At 40.5% G+C, this 19,700-nt stretch overlaps 1 protein-coding gene across 1 annotated transcript; it reads left to right on the forward strand.

Moving 5' to 3' along the window:
- Positions 1–14,096: 14,096 nt before the first annotated feature.
- Positions 14,097–15,059, forward strand: LOC116909481 (olfactory receptor 2T29-like). The gene has a single exon (XM_032913077.1). It carries the CDS (start codon positions 14,097–14,099, stop codon positions 15,057–15,059), a length of 963 nt encoding a protein of 320 aa, XP_032768968.1.
- The last annotated feature ends 4,641 nt before the right edge of the window (positions 15,060–19,700 follow it).

Genomic DNA, 19,700 nt, shown 5'->3' on the forward strand with positions numbered 1-19,700 from the left:
ACTGCCAGCTCCCACAATGATTCCCAAAGGATATTCTGTCTGTTATAGACTTGCAGGATTGTTCCTTTACTATCCCTTTGCATCCAGATGACAGGAAGCCTTTGCCTTTAGTTTACCCTCAACAAATTTACAAAGGCCAAACCAGCGTTTTCAATGGAAAGTGCTCCCACAGGGAATGAAAAATAGTCCCACTTTGTGTCAAACATTTGTGGATATGGCTTTGTCTCCCACTCGTCAGCAGTTTCCTGAGTTGTTGCTTTTTCATTCTATGGATGATATTTTGATTGCTCATTCTTCCCTGACTTTTTAAAATCAAGCTTGGGATAATCTTATACAAAGTTTACATGAGTATGGGTTAAACGTGGCTCCTGAAAAAATTTTAAAGGATTCCCCCATGTAATTATTTGGGGAGAGTTATTCATTCTGATTCTCACTGGTCAGAGAAATCAACTGGATTAGACCTTATTTATAGCTTACCACTGGCCAATTATAGCCACTTTTTGATATTTTAAAGGGAGATAGTAGTCCCAAATCTCTCCGAGTGTTAACTCCAGAGGGACAAAAGGCTCTGCAGTTGGTTGAGGAGGCCATCCAGGCACAACTCATTGTAAGAATTGATTTATATGAGGCCTGTGAATTTGTTATCCTACATATTTCCCTAACACCCACTGGGCTTATCTGGCAAGAACAAGGACCTTTAGAATGGGTCCATTTGCCTGCTTCCTCCCCAAAAGTTTTGACTCCTTATTATGGTTTAGTAGCTCAGATAATTGTGAAGGGTAGAAGAAGGATTAGGGGGAGATTGGGTAAAAATTTTGAAGTAATTAGAATACCTTACACCATCGGTCAATTTGAGCGGTTGTTAAATTTTTCTGACTCCTTCTCATTAGCCTGCGTCTCCTTTATGGAGCAAGCGTTATATCACCTTCCAAAAAGTACTCTCTACATTTTCTGAATTTACTACAAGTCATATTTCCTCTGCCTTCTCTATAGAACCTTTAGATCAAAGGAAAATATTCTTCTTTTTTTTTTCATCTTCATTAACTTGGGTATTTCTTATTTACATTTAGATTGTTATTCCCTTTCCCGGTTTCCGAGCCAACATCCCCCTAACACCTCCCCCTCGCCTTCTATATGGGTGTTCCCCTCCCCATTCTCCCCCCAATACCACCCTCCCCCCAGGACCTTTAAGATCTCCTTTACCTCACCTCAAAACATTTCCAACTTCTCTGCCTATAGTTAACCCTCAAGGATTCAAGCCTGGAGCCCTATGGCAGTTGGATGTAACTCATGTTTCATCTTTTGGAAAGTTATCCTTTGTTCATGTTATTGTTGATACCTTTTCTGGAGTTATTTTTGCCACAGCCAGGACAGGAGAAGCAGTCAAAGATGTACAGCAGCATTTATTTGCTTGTTTTGCATTCCTTGGCATGCTGTTGCATCTGAAACTGCTAATGGTCCTGCTTATCAATCTAAAGCCTTTGCAAACTTTTGTATTAAATTTATTATTAGACACACTACAGGCATTCCATATAATCCTCAAGGGCAGGCAATTATTGAAAGATCTAACCAATTGTTAAAGACACAAATGGCTAAGTTACAGGGAGGAGAATTAAAATGTCTCCCCCACTTATTTATTGAATCGTGCTCTTTTTGCACTCAATTATTTGAATAAAGATTCTCAAGGTAAATCTGCAGTACAGCACCATTGGGATCCTATGGAACATCACCATCCATTAGTTCTGTGGAAAGATGTCCTTTCATCTACGTGGAAGGGAATAGGTGTTCTTCTCTCCTCTGGAAGGGAGTATGCTTGTGTCTTTCCACAGGATGCCGAGTCACCAGTCTGGATTCCTGACTGCCTCATCAGATTGTATAATCCCAATGCAGAAAAGCAGAAAGTCTCGTCTCAACTACCGACTGAGAAAGATGAGAGAGCGGAGCGTGCCTCATTCCTGATGACTCCAGACAACTCTGAGCAGCGCCTCTCTTCTGCTTTTGCCAGGCTTCAGCCACATGGTCGCTCGTCCACCACGCTGTTGCCAACTTGGGATCAGCTTCAAGAATTGGTCTCTGCTGCAAGAGATAGTGTGATTTCTCTCCGCCTCCCAGTCACTCCCTCCAATCTTCTCCTACTACGCTTTCACTTCTCTTCACCCAGGTAATGCTTTTTCCCTACACTGCTGCCCAAGCAAGACTCCTATTGGGCTTATTTACCTGATCCTCTCTTGTTTCATGTGGCCACTTGGGATTTTGGCCTTGTCAAGGTGACTGCTAACAATACTGCGTTGCTTGGAGGAGAAAGTAGTTCTTATTTGAAAGAATGAACTTTGACCAGCTACAACTATTCCGGAATCACTGACTCCCTTCCCATGTGCTTTACTGTTAAAAATGACATTGAAGGGTGTTTCTCTTTAGAGGAGAAAGAGTTAATCTCAAGGTCTCCAACTCCTCTGAAATATGCTTGTGGTGACGATTCCACCAGTTGGCGAGACATTTGGTTTCTAAAATTGTTTTTACCTTCTAAAGATGGCTTTCATTATTCTCGTCCATCTTCTTCACCTCCTTTGCCTTCCTTTTTGTCTGCTTGTCAGAATGGCGAGGAGCTGATCTCTGTCTGGGAGAATATTGCTATTAATGGCTACCCTAAATGGTGGTCTTGGGGTTTTCTCTCCAAAGCTGCGTACTTTACTCCCTTTAACCCTACAGCTCAAACTTTTAAACTTTTAGATTGGTCTGTTAGTAGTCCAGAACATGATTATACTATGCAATTGAAACAGTACAGGTTACCAAGGGAGATGCTTCCTTACCGACCTCCCCTGCTAATGCCTGGTTTGCCCCTGGATGGGCTTCCCCTACCTTTCCCCCAATTTTTAATCCCCACTTGCTTCCTGTTCAGCCTGATCTATAGCGTCTTTTTGCTGCTACTCATAAAGTAACCCTTATTAGACCTCGCTCTGAGGTTAAGAGGATTTCTGCTTCCGTTTTAGCCTGTGCGGCTGCTCCTTTCTCCAGTTTTTCCTCTGAAGAGCGTGGCGATTTCTCCCTTGTCAGGATGGTCATGGTATTTATCATGTTACTTGCATAAACTGTCAATTATCTAATTGTCTTACTGTTACAAGGAAAAATGTTTTTGTCATATTAAAACAGCCTCTTTATGTCCTTTTGCCTGTCAATGTTAATGGAACATGGTTTTCTGATCCTGGCATAGAGGCCACTCATCGTGCCTCCTCCATACTTTGTAGAGGTAGGCATTTTGTGGCCACCTTAATTCTAGGTATTACTGCTCTGGTTGGTATAATTTCTTCTTTTGCCTTATCTATCACTTCTTTGGTTAGAGCGGTCCACTCTGCTCATCAGGTGGATCAACTATCTAAGAAGGTTAGTATTGCCTTATTGATTCAATAAAAGATAAATAGAGGGTTTAAAGAAAGGTTAAATGCCCTAGAAAAGGCAGTTCTTTATGTGGGACAGGAAATTAAAAATATTAAGGTTAGATTATCAATACAGTACCATTCTTTGTTTAGATGGATCTGTGTTCCTCTCCTGTCTTATAACAAGTCTACTCGTGGATGGGGAAGTGTTCAAAAGGGTATTAGAGGTTTGTCGAGCCATTCATCCACAGCTATGAGCATTGATGCTTTACACCATGAAATTTCAGATATTAGTAATTCCCACATTAGCTCTGCTTCTTTGGAGGAAGTGGCTACTGCCTTTGCATTCTCTGTGGATTGCTTTGTGCAAGATGTGAACTGAAGATCATTTTTATAGAATGCTGTCATTGCTGTTGGAATTTTCTGGTTTTGTCTTTTTTTATTAGATGTATTTCTTAATTTACATTTCAAATGTTATTCCCTGTCCCAGTTTCCTGTCCATAAGTCCTCACCCCAAACCCCTCCCCCATACAGGTGTTCCCCACATCCACCACCCTTACCACCCCCCCCACACACACACACACAACATTCCCCTGCACTGGGGGTCCAACCTTTGCAAGACTAAGGGCTTCCCCTTCCACTGGTGCCCCAACAAGGCTATTCTCTGCTAAAAATGCAGTCCATGTATAGTCTTTTGGTAGTGGTTTAGTCCCTGGAAGCTCTGGTTGGTTGGCATTGTTCTTATGGAGTTGCAAGCTCCTTCAGCATTTTCAATCCTTCCTCTAATTCCCAGAAAGGGGGTCCTGTTCTCAGTTCAGTGGTTTCCTGATAGCATTGACCTCTGTAATAGAAATGCTCTGGATGTGTCTCTCAGGAGAGATCTATATCCAGTCCCTTTCAGCATGCACTTTTTAGCTTCATCAATCTTATCTAGTTTGGGTGGCTGTTTATATATGGGCTATATGAGCCACATGTGGGACAGGCTCTGAATGGCTGTTACTTCAGTAGCTGCTCTAAACTTTGCTTCTATATCCCCTCCTATGAATATTTTTCCCCTTTTAAGAAGAAGTGGAAGCATCTGCATTTTGGTCATCCTACTTCTTGAGCTTCATGTAGTCTGTGGATTGCATCTTGGGTAATGCAAGCATTTGGGCTAATATCCACTTATTAATGAGTGCATGCCAAATGTGTTTTTCTGAGATTGGGTTACTTCACTCAGGATGACCTTTTCTAGTTCACTCCATTTACCTATGAATTTCATAAAGTCATTGTTTTTGATAGCTAAATAGTACTCCATTGTGTAGGTGTACCACATTTTTTGAGTCCATTATTCTGTTGAAGGGCATCTGGGTTCTTCCCAGCTCCTAGCTTAAATAAATAAGGCTGCTATGAACATAGTGTAGCATGTGTCTTTATTGTATATTGGAGCATCTTTTGGGTATGTGCCCAGGAGAGGTATAGCTGGGTCCAATTTTCTAAGGAAACGCCAGACTGATTTCCAGAGTGTTTGTACCAGTTTGCAATCCCACCAACAATGGAGGAGTGTTCCTCTATTTCCATATCCTCGCCAGCGTCTGCTGTCACCGGAGTTTTAACATAGCCATTCTGACTGATGGAATCTCATGGTTGTTTTGATTTGCATTTCCCTGATGACTAAAGATGTTGAACATTTCTTTAGGTGTTTCTCAGCCATTCGGCATTCCTCAGCTGTGAATTCTTTGTTTAGCTCTGAACCCCATTTTTTAATAGGGTTATTTGTTTCTCTGGAGTCTAACTTCTTGAGTTCTTTGTATATTTTTATATTAGCCTCTAATAGATGAAGGATTGCAAAGTCTTTTCCCATCTGTTGGTTGTTGTTTTGTCCTAAAATGTCCTTTTGCCTTAGAAGCTTTGCGTTTTATGAGGTGCCAATTGTTCATTCTTTATCTTAAAGCATTGGTTTTGTTCAGGAAATTTTCCCCAGTGCCCATATGTTTGTGACTCTACCCATTTTCATTTTCTTCTACTAGTTTGAGTGTATCTGGTTTGATGTGGAGGTATTTCCCTTGAACTTAAGCTTTGTATGGATGATAAGAATGGATCGACGGGCATTCTTCTACATGCTGAGAACCAGAACCATTTGTTGAAAATGCTTCTTTATTCCATTGATGGTTTAGTTTTTGTCAAAGATCAATTTAGGTAGGTGGTCATTTCTGGGTTTCAATTCTGTTCCATTATCTGCCTGTCTCTGTATCAATACTATCGTTTTTATGACTATTGCTTTGTAATACTGCTTGAGATCAGGGATGGTGATTCCCCCAGTTCTTTTATTTTCGAGGATAGTTTTCAGTATTCTGAACTTTTTGCTATTTTGAATGAATTTGCAAAATGCTCTTTCTATCTCTATAAAGAATTGAGTCGAACTTTGGGGGATTGCATTGAATCTGTAGATTGCTTTTTATTTTACTATATTAATCCTATCAATCCATGGGCATGATGGGTCTTTCCATCTTCTAATATCTTCAATTTCTTTCTTCAGAGGCTTGAAGTTCTTGTCATACAGATCTTTCACTTGCCTGGTTGAAGTCACACTGAGGTATTTTATATTATTTGGGACTATTATGAAGGGTGTTGTTTCCTTTATTTCTTTCTCAGCCTGTTTATCCTTTGAGTAGAGAAAGGCTACTGATTTGTTTGAGTTCATTTTATAATGCAACACGCTGCTGAAGTTGTTTATCAGGTTAAGTAGTTCTCTGGCAGAACTTTTGGGGTCACTTAAGTATACTATCATATCATCTGCAAACAGTGATATTTTGACTTCTTTTCTAATCTGTATTCCTTTGATCTCCTTTTGTTGTCTGATTACTCTGGCTAGAACTTAGAGTAATATATTGAATGAGAAGGGAGAGAGTAGGCAGCCTTGTCTAGTCCCTGATTTTAGTGGGATTGCTTCAAGTTTCTCTCCATTTAGTTTGATGCTAGCTACTGGTTTGCTGTATATTGCTTTTAGTATGTTTAGATATGGGGCTTGAATTCCTATTCTTTCCAGGACTTTTATCATGAAGGGGTGTTGAATTTTGTCACATGCTTTCCCAGCATCTAATGAAATGATTATGTGGTTTTTATCTTTCAGTTTGTTTATATAATGGATTACATTGATGGTTTTCTGTATATTAAACCATCCCTGCATGCCTGGGATGAAGCCTACTTGATCACGATGGATGATTGTTTTGATGTGCTCTTGGATTCAGTTTGCCAAAATTTTATTGAGTATTTTTTGCGTCAATATTCATAAGGGAAATTGGTCTGAAGTTCTCTTTCTTGTTGGGTCTTTGTGTGGTTTAGGTATAAGAGTAATTGTGGCTTCATAGCGTTCCATCTGTTTCAATTTTGTGGAATAGTTTGAATAGTATTGGTATGAGGTCTTCTATGAAGGTCTGATAGAATTCTGCACTGAACCCATCAGGACATGGGCTCTTTTTGGTTGGGAGACCTTTAATGACTGCTTCTATTTCCTTAGGGAGTTATGGGGTTGTTTAACTGGTTTATCTGTTCCTGATTTAACTTTGGTACCTGGTATCTGTCTAGGGGAAATTGTCCATTTCCTACAGATTTTCAAGTTTTGTTCAATATAGGCTTTTGTAGTAGGATCTGATGATTTTTTTTTAATTTCCTCTGATTCTGTACTTATGTCTCCCTTTCATTTCTGATTTTGTTAATTTGGACAAACTCTCTGTGTCCTCTCATTAGTCTGGCTAAGGGTTTATCTATCTTGTTGATTTTCTCAAAGAACCAACTTTTAGTTCTGTTGATTCTTTGTATGGTCCTTTCTGTTTCTACTTGGTTGATTTCAGCTCTGAGTTTGATTATTTCCTGCCTTCTACTCCTCCTGGGTGTATTTGCTTCTTTTCATTCTAGAGCTTTTAGGTGTGCTGTCAAGCTGCTGATATATGCTCTCTCCTGTTTCTTTCTGCAGGCACTCAGAGCTATGAGTTTTCCTCTTAGTACGGCTTTCATTGTGTCCCATAAGTTTAGGTATGTTGTACCTTTATTTTCATTAAATTCTAAGAAGTCTTTAATTTCTTTCCTTATTTCTTCCTTGACCAGGTTACCATTGAGTAGAGCATTGTTCAACTTCCATGTATATGTGGGCGTTCTTCCCTTATTGTTGTTGAAGACCAGGTTTAGCCCATGGTGGTCTGATAGGACGCATGGGATTATTTCTATCTTTCTGTATCTATTGAGACCTGTTTTATGGCCAATTATATGGTCAGCTTTGGAGAACGTACCATGAGGTGGTGAGAAGAAGGTATATCCTTTTGTTTTAGGATAGAATGTTCTATAAATATTAGTTAAGTCCATTTGGTTCATGACTTCTCTTAGTCTGTCTATGTCTCTGTTTAATTTCTGTTTCCATGATCTGTCCATTGATGAGAGTGGGGTGTTGAAATCTCCTACTATTATTGTGTGAGGTACAATGTGTGTTTTGGGCTTTAGTAGGTTTCCTTTTATGTATGTAGGTGCCCTTGTATTTGGAGCATATATATTTAGGATTGAGAGTTCATCCTGGTGGATTTTTCCTTTGATGAATATGAAGTGTCCTTCCTTATCTTTTTTGATGACTTTTAGTTGAAAATCGATTTTATTCAATATTAGAATGGCTACTCCAGCTTGCTTCTTCCGACCATTTGCTTGGAAAGTTATTTTCCAGCCTTTCACTCTGAAGTAGTGTCTGTCTTTGTCTCTGAGGTGTGTTTCCTGTAGGCAGCAGAATGCAGGGTCCTCATTGCGTATCCAGTTTGTTAATCTATGTCTTTTTATTGGGGTGTTGAGTCCATTGATGTTGAGAGATATTAAGGAATAGTGATTGTTGCTTTCTGTTATATTCGTATTTGGATGTGAGATTATGTTTGTGTGCTTTTCTTCTCTTTGTTTTGTTGCAAGAGGATTAGTTTCTTGCTATTTCTAGGGTGTAGCTTGCCTCCTTATGTTGGACATTACCATTTATTTTCCTTTGTAGGGCTGGATTTGTAGAAAGATATTGTGTAAATTTGGTTTTGTCATGGAATATCTTGGTTTCTCCATCTATGTTAATTGAGAGTTTTGCTGGATACAGTAACCTGGGCTGGCATTTCTGTTCTCTTAGGGTCTGTATGACATCTGTCCAGGATCATCTGGCTTTCATAGTCCCTGGTGAGAAGTCCGGTGTGATTCTGATAGGTCTGCCTTTATATGTTACTTGACTTTTTCCCTTACTGCTTTTAATATTCTTTCTTTGTTTTGTGCATTTGGTGTTTTGACTATTATGTGACGGGAGGAGTTTCTTTTCTGGTCCAATCTATTTGGAGTTCTGTGGGCTTCTTTTATGTTTCTGGGCATCTCTTTCTTTAGGTTAGGGAAGTTTTCTTCTATGATTTTGGTGAAGATATTTACTGGTCCTTTGAACAGGGTGTCTTTACTCTCTTCTATACCTATTATCCTTAGCTGTGATCTTCTCATTGAATCCTCAATTTCCTGAATGTTTTGGACTAGTAGCCTTTTCCATTTTACATTACCTTTGACAGTTGTGTCGATAATTTCTATGGAATCTTGGCTCTGGTCTTGTACTGGCATCTAGGCATCTGAATTGAGTGATTATAGATTGAGGCATAGATTTCTGAGTTTATCTTCGTTAGATTCATGCTTTGTTTCTTAGTTTTTCTTTTCCCTCAGGTCTTCTGGCCAGTATGGCCCTTGGTTGAGCAGGGTATCACCAACCACATTCAGATGAACTTCTGGTGGTGCCTGGGTTAGAATCCAGTAGAGCAGAGTCAAAAGAGGATATACATTTTACCCTTTAGATTTCAGACTAACCATTTGAAAAGCTAAATCTTTTAGGCCTAGAGAGGAAGTGATAGCTAAAATAACCTCACACATTCAAACACTAGTAAGCAGATTTCCTCATATCAACACAGTCTACACATTGTGGCTCCCATGGAATTACCCAGAATCCCTTGCATAGGTTTTGGGTTTCCCCTGTGATTTGTCATTTTCATTTTCTACTTATTAACCCTGTGTTTTGGTGGGAAGATTATGCTGTGTGTAAGCTTCTGTTATAAAAATTTTTTTTCTATTGCATTTCTATTATTTGAACATACTGTAGCATGCGTTTACCAATTTTTATTGCATAAGATTTGTTTGATGACACTACTTATTATTTCTATTCTCCAGCAGAGATCCTCATGGATCAGTTCCCAGGCCTCTACAAAGCCTTCCATTTCCAAGCTGGAGAACTTCATGCAGGGCATAGAGCAGGCTGGTGGCACCGAGATGGAATATTATCAACAGCTGCATTGGATGCTGGATACCCAGAAATTATTGGTGGTCCTTTCCTGACACCATGCAGGACCCAAGACAACTGTGTCCTAACAATACCTAGTTAGCTGCTTTATTTACTGGACAGAGCCTGGAGTCCCAGAGATCCTCTGTCAACCAAAGTCGATGCAGCCCCAGATGAGCAGTTACAGGTAAGGATGCTATAGTACTCAGGGTTTCATTGCTGTGAGGGAACAGCAGGGTCAAGGAAACTCTTCTAAAGGACAACATTTAATTGGGGCTGGTTTACAGTTTCAGAGATTTTGTCCATTATCATCATGGCAGGAAGGATGGCAGCATCTAGGCAGACATGGTGCTGGAGAAGGAGCTGAGAGGTCTTATATCGTGATCTAGATGCAGTAAGGAGGAGCTGTCTCTTCCAAACTAGGAAGTGCTTGAGCACTGGAAGCCCACAGAGCCCAACCAACAGTGCCACATTTCATCCAACAAGGCTAAACCTATTCTGTCAGGGGCCCACCTACTTATAGTGTCACTCCCTGTGTGCCAAGCATTCAAACACAGGAGTCTATGGGGACTTGAAAGGATTGAGCTCAGAAGGTGGCCTGTGTGACCAGAAGAAGGCATGGGAAGAATGGCATGTTATTGGAAAGTGATCAGCAACTTTTAGCATTCAGAAAAAGGTCAAAAAAAATTTGGCTGCAGATCAAGAGTGCAGAGTTGTCTCTGTCTTCCACCCTGTGTAGACTAGCTCTGGCTACACAGTGTCCTTCACTGTGTCTGCACAATTGCCTAAGTTTAAGACAGAGACTGACTTTTAACCTGGGACTTTTGCTCAGCTGTTGGCAATATCAAGATTTACATTTTCATCTAAGATATTTGCATTTATAGATCATTCTATAAACTTTCAGGTCTCTGTTTTAAAACAAATAATTACACTGAAGGCAGCTCTAAAGAATATGGGTTTTGACTTACAGCAGAACATGGAATGATGGACTTTGGGGAGGACAAGATGGCACAAGAGGGATGAGGGTTCAGGGTTATCCTGTGTTTACAATACAGCAGATGAAACCCAAGCTTCCAAGTGCATGCCTATGATGGCTGCTGGAAGTTTAGATGAACACAGAGAGTAAGAGGGTAGAGAGAGAGAGAGAGAGAGAAAGGATTGTGTAGTGAATAAAGTTCTGGACAAAAAATGACTGACTCATGTTAGGGCTGATTTTTATTTATGATGGTGTTATTCAGGGTTATTATTTAATACTAATTATGATTTTTTTCACTATAACAAAACTGAGGGGTAAAACAATCTTTGGCAGAAGTTGCCAGTAGGTTCCTTGGCTCTCCTAGTTACATTCTTCTTTAAAGCCTCAGAGGGGAGTAATCAACAAATTCTTTATCTGGCAATGAGCAGAGTCCAGCCAGGAATGACGTCACTTGCATCCTTTTCCTTGTGCATTTAAGTAGCTTCTGTCTCTTGCCCATTGAGGCCCAGATTGCAGCTGCATCTGACGGTAAGTCCACCTGACAGGAGAGTCTGCGCAGCACAGCATGGGCACTAGACTGTCTATTCCTTCCTTACAGAATCTCTTTTATCCTCTATCCTTTACTGTCTTTTTATTATCAGGAGAAAGAAATTCAGCCTCCCCCTAATCAGTCTTGGTTTTTCCAGACAACATTTGTCTGTGTCACACTGGCTGCCTTGGAACTCAGTCTGTAAACCAAGATGGTGTCAAACACAGATCTACATGCCTCTTCCTCCCAGTGCTGAGATCAAAAGTGTGCACTAGCACATGCAGGATGGTCGTAAAGATTCCTTTTAGAGCTCCTTACTGAGAATTTTCTGTATATTATGAATGAAGCAGTATGTGTTCCATAGACAAACACACATACACACACACACACACACACACACAGTGTTCACAAAAACTCAAGTCTTGCCTTGCGTATGTTGATGATCCCTGCCTCTGTCTCACAAGTACCGGGATTGTTGTAGTCATCTGTTCCACAGCCACCCTTCCTTCTGCAGTCTTGAGCATTCATATGACAATGCATTTATTTCAAAACTCTCTGTGGATGGGATATTTAATTTCAAGTGTGGGTAAGTATTGAGAGTTACAATAATGCAAAAATAATTGTCTTCCCTTTATTCAAGTTTCACCATATGAAGCATGCAATGAGTGATCTAAAATAAAACCATACCTCCCTATAGAAGTAATGTTTCCTATAGAACCACACAGTTGCCCACTCTGTGCCTACTCACAGGGTAAGCACTCACTCTGTCACTCATTGTATGACATGAGGCAGATGCCTGAGACCCTGAGCTTCTGCTCTGTAAAAGAGGAGAGTGTGGTGTGTCCCATGGAAGCAACAGGGAGGCTCAGGGATGCTGCGGGCTTGGGATGCTGGACTGTCATTGCTCTGCCTTCACTGTTAGTAATGCAAAGGGTTCACAATGCACTGATCTGTTCACATGGCATGAAATGGCACAGAAGTAAGAACAATAGAGCTGATAATCCCTTGCCTACTTCACACCACATTCCTGATCTCACTGATGCCAGTGGTCCCCACAGAAAAAAGAGCTCTGACTTTCCCAGCACACCTACTGCCCCTTACCTGCCTCCTGACCTCTACTCACCCATCCAATAGTGTGCCAGGCTTCTCAGAGCCAGTGGCACCATCCTTGTCTTTATTCACTGTGTCCACCATCAGTCAGCAGTTAAAGATAAGGTGAGTGTTGAAAATCTGACATTGTTGGATAGATCTGAGTTTCCTTTCACAAATATATGTTTTTAAAATGTAAATCTACCTTATTTCTTCCTATCTCTCAGTCTATTATCTGTCAGTATCTCTGTCCATCTCTTCCCAGAGGTCTCAGATCTGAATGGCATCTATATGAAGGCAATTAGAAGCTTGCCTTTCTCTGCTCTATCAGCAGCTCAGGCAGTACGTGACATTTCAATGACCTCAGTATGTGGTTTGCTTCGGTGTTTTCATTTTTAGAATCGGACACAGATGCAAAATGTTCCTGAGAGTTGTGATCACTATCTCAACAACCCATCCCTTGAAAATATTGCTAACATATGAGAAAGTGGAGACTTCATTTCCTTCCAACTAATTCTACTTACAAAAATAAGTACTATCTACTCATTCAGAAATAATAAATAAATGAATGAATGAATAGAATGAAAACCTTTAAAAATCTCTCCTTTAAAGTGCCGTGGGCAAGGTCAGAAATGATGGATTCATTCTGTGGGATGCTGCTTCTCACTGTGTTGTACCTTCCTTAACCTTCCAATTTAATTGGAATTTATGTACTATTTTCACAGCATAGATGGACACGGACCTTGTTCAGTGCAATCAAGGTCAATGTGTCCCTGGGTTTCTCTCAGCATCTAACACAGAGGCAGGATGAGTGTGGGGTGAAGGAATGGGGAGCTGCTCTCAGGAACATCTTGGGGCTGTGTTCTCTGTCCTCAGACTCCATGAGGAAGTGGCTGTCAGTCCACAGAGATGCTGCTACCACACCCTGGCCTGTCAACCAGCAGTGACTGCTAAACCCTCAGTCTCCTGTTGAAACTTAGAGCAAATGGACACCCCGTGAGGAGATGAACTAGGAGAAGCAGAGAACAGAAGAGGTGGGACTTCCAATTAACTCTGTCTAACCAGTGTTGGATGAGAAACACATTATGTGTATTATTGTGTCTACAATTTCATATGAATATGTTTATATAAATGTACATTGAAAGACCATTTACCCATCAAAACTATGTTACAGGACAGTTTGAATTCAATTTGAAATAGACTGTATGCAGTACTGAACTAAGATGCTGTACCACATTATTCTAAAACCACATTCCTCAGAGAATGCTAAACTGGGGAGTACAAGCGACATTATGCTAGGAGAAGAAGCTCTACAATGTTTTTTAAGACCAACTTGTGTATACATTAACATCTGAATAATGTGTTTGTTTGTTTCCCTGCTTGCATTCCACTTAAACTGGTGTTTGTTGGAACTGGTTCATTTTTGTCTGTAATTCATTATTTTTGTTGAAAGCAAAGAGTTATCTTACAAATATTAAAAACTTGTTGATAGAGGACACTATTTGCCATGAGGAAAGACCACAATCATGAACTCTGCCAGCTCTATTCTGGAGTGGTGATGGCTCCAAACACAGACAGATGTGAATTTTTTTTTCCTCAGAGCTGGGGACCGAACCCAGGGCCTTGCGCTTGCTAGGCAAGTGCTCTACCACTGAGCTAAATTCCCAACCCCTTCAGATGTGAATTTTTAATTTTTTAAATTTCTCACAGTATAGGTAGATTATCATTTTCAAATCTACAGGCCCAGAAATTTTCTCAGCTAGTAGGATTTTATGTATATCACTAAGCAGTCACTAACCATGAACCTTCTTGGTTGCCTAGGAGAAACACATGGACCTCACCTCCTGGATCAACAACTACACTGGGCAATCAGATTTCACCCTGGTAGGATTCTTCAGTCAATGCAAACACCCTGCCCTGCTTGCTGTGGTCATATTTGTGGTTTTCCTGATAGCCTTGTCTGGGAATGCCCTCCTGATCCTGTTGATACTCTCTGACACCCACCTTCACACACCCATGTACTTTTTTATCAGCCAGCTGTCTCTCATGGACATGATGTACATTTCTGTCACTGTGCCCAAGATGCTTATGGACCAGGTGCTGGGGAACCACAGGATCTCAACTGCTGCCTGTGGGATGCAGATGTTCCTCTACCTGACACTAGCAGGTTCAGAATGTTTGCTTCTGGCTGCCATGTCCTATGACCGCTATGTGGCCATCTGCCATCCACTCTGGTATCCTGTCCTTATGAACCACAGGGTGTGTCTCCTCCTGTTATCTGTCTGTTGGCTCCTTGGATCCTTGGATGGCTTCATGTTCACCCCTGTCACTATGACATTCCCATTCTGTGGATCGCGGGAGATCTATCACTTCTTCTGTGAGGTCCCTGCTGTGACAAAGCTCTCCTGCTCAGACACCTGGCTCTATGAGACCCTCATGTATGTGTGCTGTGTGATCATGCTTCTCATCCCTGTAACAGTCATTTCAGGATCCTACTCATCCATCCTCCTCACTGTTCTCAGGATGAACTCAGCAGAGGGTAGGAAGAAGGCTCTTGCCACCTGCTCCTCCCACATGACTGTGGTCATCCTCTTCTATGGAGCTGCTGTCTATACCTACATGCTACCTAACTCGTTCCACACTCCTGAGAAGAACATGGTGGCCTCTGTGTTTTACACCATACTCACACCTCTGTTGAACCCACTAATATATAGTTTAAGGAATAAGAATGTCACTGAGGCTATGAGGAAATGGTTGGGTGTGAGCACCCTCTTCCAAGAAATTGTAAAGTAATCCAGAATGCATATTCCTTTAGCTTGTCTCTATACATCTGTTGATCCAGGTCTCATGCTAAGGTTATTTATGATCCTTCATGTCTCATTTCATATTCATCATTTTTGTAGAACTATTTCTTTATTCATAAATTTTCTTCATTGATATACTTCTTGTCCATTCAGAAATCTTATTTGAGTTGTGCCATTGTTACATTTTATGAAGTTGATAATGACGGTGTAATTTCATGGGAAAAAAGTCTTACCATTTGCTGTTAGGTCATATTGAAAAATAAATGGTCGTGATAATTGATAAAAGATAGAGTGTTCAACTGATAAAAGATAGAGTGAGACAGAAGAACAGTGTTTAACAATGTTAACCAGTAGTGACTAAGATCATTGGCATATTGAAATAATTCTGTGTATCCTCTTGATAATTAATGTAAAATTAAAATTACGTAAAATTAAGAGCAAGATACAGTTTTCTCCCTTCAGTTCCTGTATTGTGATATAGTAAAAATAATATTTCAGAGAGATTTAAATTTGGTTACTACAATTTGGTCCAAGGGTTTCAACTTGTCAGTGTATTTGCACTTGCGTATGAATATATTGCATAAAACCAAACACAGCTTCTATTCAATGGAAATGCTGAATCACTTATTCTTGAGCCAAATATGAATGACCGCAGGAACCTCAGTTCAGGTTTCCCCCAATGACTTATTTCAAAGTCTCATGGGCTGTTACAAAGCACCAACAAGTCATAAACCATATCTCAAGGCATTTTCAACTGCACTTGTGGAAACCTCAGGATTCGGGTTGTAGCAAAGTGGGATACTCTCGGCTGTGGTTCTCAGATGCTGTCTGGTGACACGGAAAGCTTTTAGAGTCAGGGAAGCTAGCATTCTGAGAAGCCAATACACTCCAAAAGGTGTCTCATCTGCTCGTCACAGACATGCTGGCAGAAACCAAAATGGACAACGATTGTCTCCTAATGGCACTTTAGACAGCCTGGGGTAAATGGGCTCTGTCTCTGTGATGTTCCAAAGCTCCATGTTTACAGGTGCTCCAATCAGTTTGCCAAATGCAGAATCTTTAACATGTTTGGCATTGTTATCTGAGAGCCCTAGCACAGTGTCCAGTGTTTGCCAAGCATAAACTTTCATGCATAAGGAGGCCAAATACTGTCTTATGGCCTGTGGTGAAGAAGCCCATTCGCAGGCGTCTAGATGAACAGGACAGTAGTCTTTAAGAGTGGTGTCAGTGCAGCCATTCTGATCTGGGTCTGACTTGCTTCCACTTTCTGGATCTCACATGGCATTTACATGTGACATGTTACAAGAGTGTCATTCCTGAAGCTAAATTAGAGAGAAGGTAGTGAAGTTGAAGAAAGCAATAGCAGTGAATGAGAGAAATAGGTTTCTGGATTGAACAGAACTGGAATCATCATTCAACCAGGCTTCCTGCATGTTTTGTCTCTGTTCTTCTACTTACAATATTTGAAATAATTTACTTTCTTGTTTGCTTTATATTCTCTTGTGCATGTAGGCTATATAGCAGTAATTTCATATTGAGTGAATAGTTCTAATTTTAAGGAAGATTGTTCATCAGTTTCTAAATTTTTGCAACTCCTATTCCTTAGTCATAGTTTGATTTCATCTTTTGCACTGGTTTTATACCAGACCACAGTTATTAATAAAAATAAACCTTGTAGAAGATGTCAGACAACAACATGGTATCTTGTTTACTTCCTTCATAGCAGAATTGTCCTTTCCCATATACCAAGTATTATTTGGGCTGAGGGGGGATTAGAATACAAATTCATGAGACGTCAGATCTCCTAGATTACTGTGGACATAAATAAATCATTTAAAGATGATGTGCTATTCCTCTTAATGCTTCCACCTCAAGACCTCACAGTGTCAAGGCACCTTCTCATCGCAAACCTCATATTTGAAAGGTCATCACATGTCAGCTCCTTTCCATAACCAGATACTGCCTCTTTCTTCTTATATTTAACTATTTCACCTAAAAATACCAATAATTCTATAGCCATATCACCCTGAGTTCATTGCGCTCCTATTCAGCCATTGAAAACAAAGGGGGATCAGTAGATGGAGGCTACTGTGAGTCTATTCATAAATTCTAGTGGACTTTAGTTTGGACATTTAAAATATATCGTCTGTTCTGGCTACTGCTGGCTCCCTGCCTATTCTGTTTAACATAGTCCAGGTCCCCCATGCACCAAGGAAACCACATCAGTCATTGCCCAAGTTTCAAATAACCAGCGGACATTCTCAAAGAGCTGAGAAAGATTTCAGCTCTGAATCTTGAGCAGCCATATGCACAAGAATGCATACACCCTCACATACGTGTGCCCACTCATACATGCAAACACACATACACACCATATACACACAATCAAGAAGAATAGAATTTAAAGATCGATCATTTGATAACTTCTTCCTATTGCCCTGCTGGCCTCTAAGTCAACACAGGACAGAGATAAGTGTACATCAATGTTTGTCCTGGTGCTGTTCACTATGGCTCAGTCATGGGACCAGCTTAGGTATCAAGCAAGAGGACAATGAATAATAGAGAAAATGGGTTCTACGTCCACAATTGAAAACTTAAACCATATAAGAACAAAGGTATGCATTATTTGAAAACACTGCATGTATACCATGCCATCAAAATTGTTGTAACTTTGAAGTAAACAAGTGTATGTTGCCTATGAATAATGCCTGCCAATTCTATTTGCACACCTTAGCTTTATAGGGCTTGGCCTTTGCCAACCACATTTTCAAAATAAAAGTTAAGTTGACATGCTTGCCACACTCTAAAAACCTTAATAAGAGGTGAGTTTGCAATACTTCCAATAGCTGTTATTAAATCAAACTAACTGTGGCCTTAAGTGGAATTTAAATTCCAAAATTGAATTGGGGTATGTACCTCTGAGCTCAAATTTTCTTTAGAAGAACAAAGAAAAATCAAAAAGAAAGAAAAAGAAAACAAATCTAGATTTCTCATTACTAAATATAAATACCAAATATTTAAGCCATCTTTAAAAGTGAAATAGCCATTAGAAATCATACAAATATGTATTACCATAAATATAGTAACAAGTTACTACTACATAGTTAATATGTATATCTGAAATGGTTTGTAAATAAATACAAGAAATAAAAATGATGTTAAGGAGAGAGCTGAACCCTCAGAAGTGAAGACACTCCTGAAATCAGAGGAGACTACCCTCTGCTCACATTACCAAGCCAAGAGGGAATCACCTACTGCCATCTGTGATCCCTGAGTGCAGCGACCTAGGAGCAGTCAGGAGCAGGACCCTTCAGATTCCTTCCTGCTTCGATAGCTGATGCACCAGGAGCACCTACACACCTGAGAGCAGAGGTTAGACCAATTTTTGTGCTCCAAGTGACTTGCCTGGTGGATGCAGGACACACAAAGGCAGAAATCCTCTGGGATAGGCCTCTTGCAGTTTCTGGCTGTGCCTGGAACTGGACTGATCCCATCCCACAATTCCCTGTTCACAAATCCCATGAGAGCTGAACACCAAGAAGTGTGGACCATCATGAGACTGCAGGACACACTACCACTTCTGCCCACCTTTGCCCACAACTCTGGCCCAAGAGGAAATTGCATAGTGGCTCTGGACACAGGAATATAGGAGCAGTCAGCGACAGGTACCTACGGTTTTGGTCTGCGCCCAGAACTAAACTGAACCAGTCAAACAAATCCCTACACCCAAATCCTGTGGCAGGGGGAGACCTGAACCCTCAGAAGTGGGGACACTCCTGAGAAATCAGAGGAGGCTACCCTTTGCCCATATTAGCAACCCAAGAAGAAATTGCCTAGTAACAACTGAGACCCCTCAGTGTAGGGACTTAGGAGCAGTCATGGGCAGGACACTTATAATTCCTGCCTGTGCTCAGAGATGTAAAACAGTCACCTAGAGCACCTATACACCTGAGAGCAAAGCACTGTGTTCCCAGAAATGGCTAAAAGAAAACAGGAAAACAGTTCTGCAGCAGTGCTGACACACAGGGCTAGAGGAGGGTCAAACCAGTCAGAAAAAGTAAGACAAGCTAACACCAGAGAAAACCTGATGGTCAGAGGCAAGCACATGAACCAAAGTAACAGAAACCAAGACTACTTGGCATCATCAGAGCCCAGTTCTTCCACCAAAGCAAATACTGGATACCCAACTACACAGAAAAAGCAAGATTTAGATTTAAAAATCACATTTTTTGATGATGACGGAGGACTTTAAAAAGTATATAAATAACTCCCTTAAAGAAATACAGGACAATACAAGTAAACAAGTAGAAGCCCTTAAAGAGGAAACACAAAAATCCCTTAAAGAATTACAGAAAACACAACCAAACAGGTGAAGGTATTGAACAAACCATGCAAGGTTTAAAAATGGAAATATAAACAATAAAGAAAACACAAAGGGAGAAACCCAGGAGATAGAAAACCTAGGGAAGAGATCAGGATGCAAGTATAACCAATAGAATACAAGAGATAAAAGAGAGAATCTCAAGGGTAAAAGATAGCAGAGAAAACATTGACACAACCTTCAAAGACAATTCAAATGCAAAAAAAACTCCTAGCCCAAAACATCCAGCAAATACAGAACACAATGAAA

The sequence above is a fragment of the Rattus rattus genome, chromosome 9 (assembly GCF_011064425.1).
Source record: "Rattus rattus isolate New Zealand chromosome 9, Rrattus_CSIRO_v1, whole genome shotgun sequence".
Lineage (NCBI taxonomy): Eukaryota > Metazoa > Chordata > Mammalia > Rodentia > Muridae > Rattus > Rattus rattus.

Excerpts from the sequence above, each read along its gene's own strand:
- LOC116909481 (XM_032913077.1), top strand. The coding sequence starts at position 14,097 with ATGGACCTCACCTCCTGGATCAACAACTACACTGGGCAATCAGATTTC.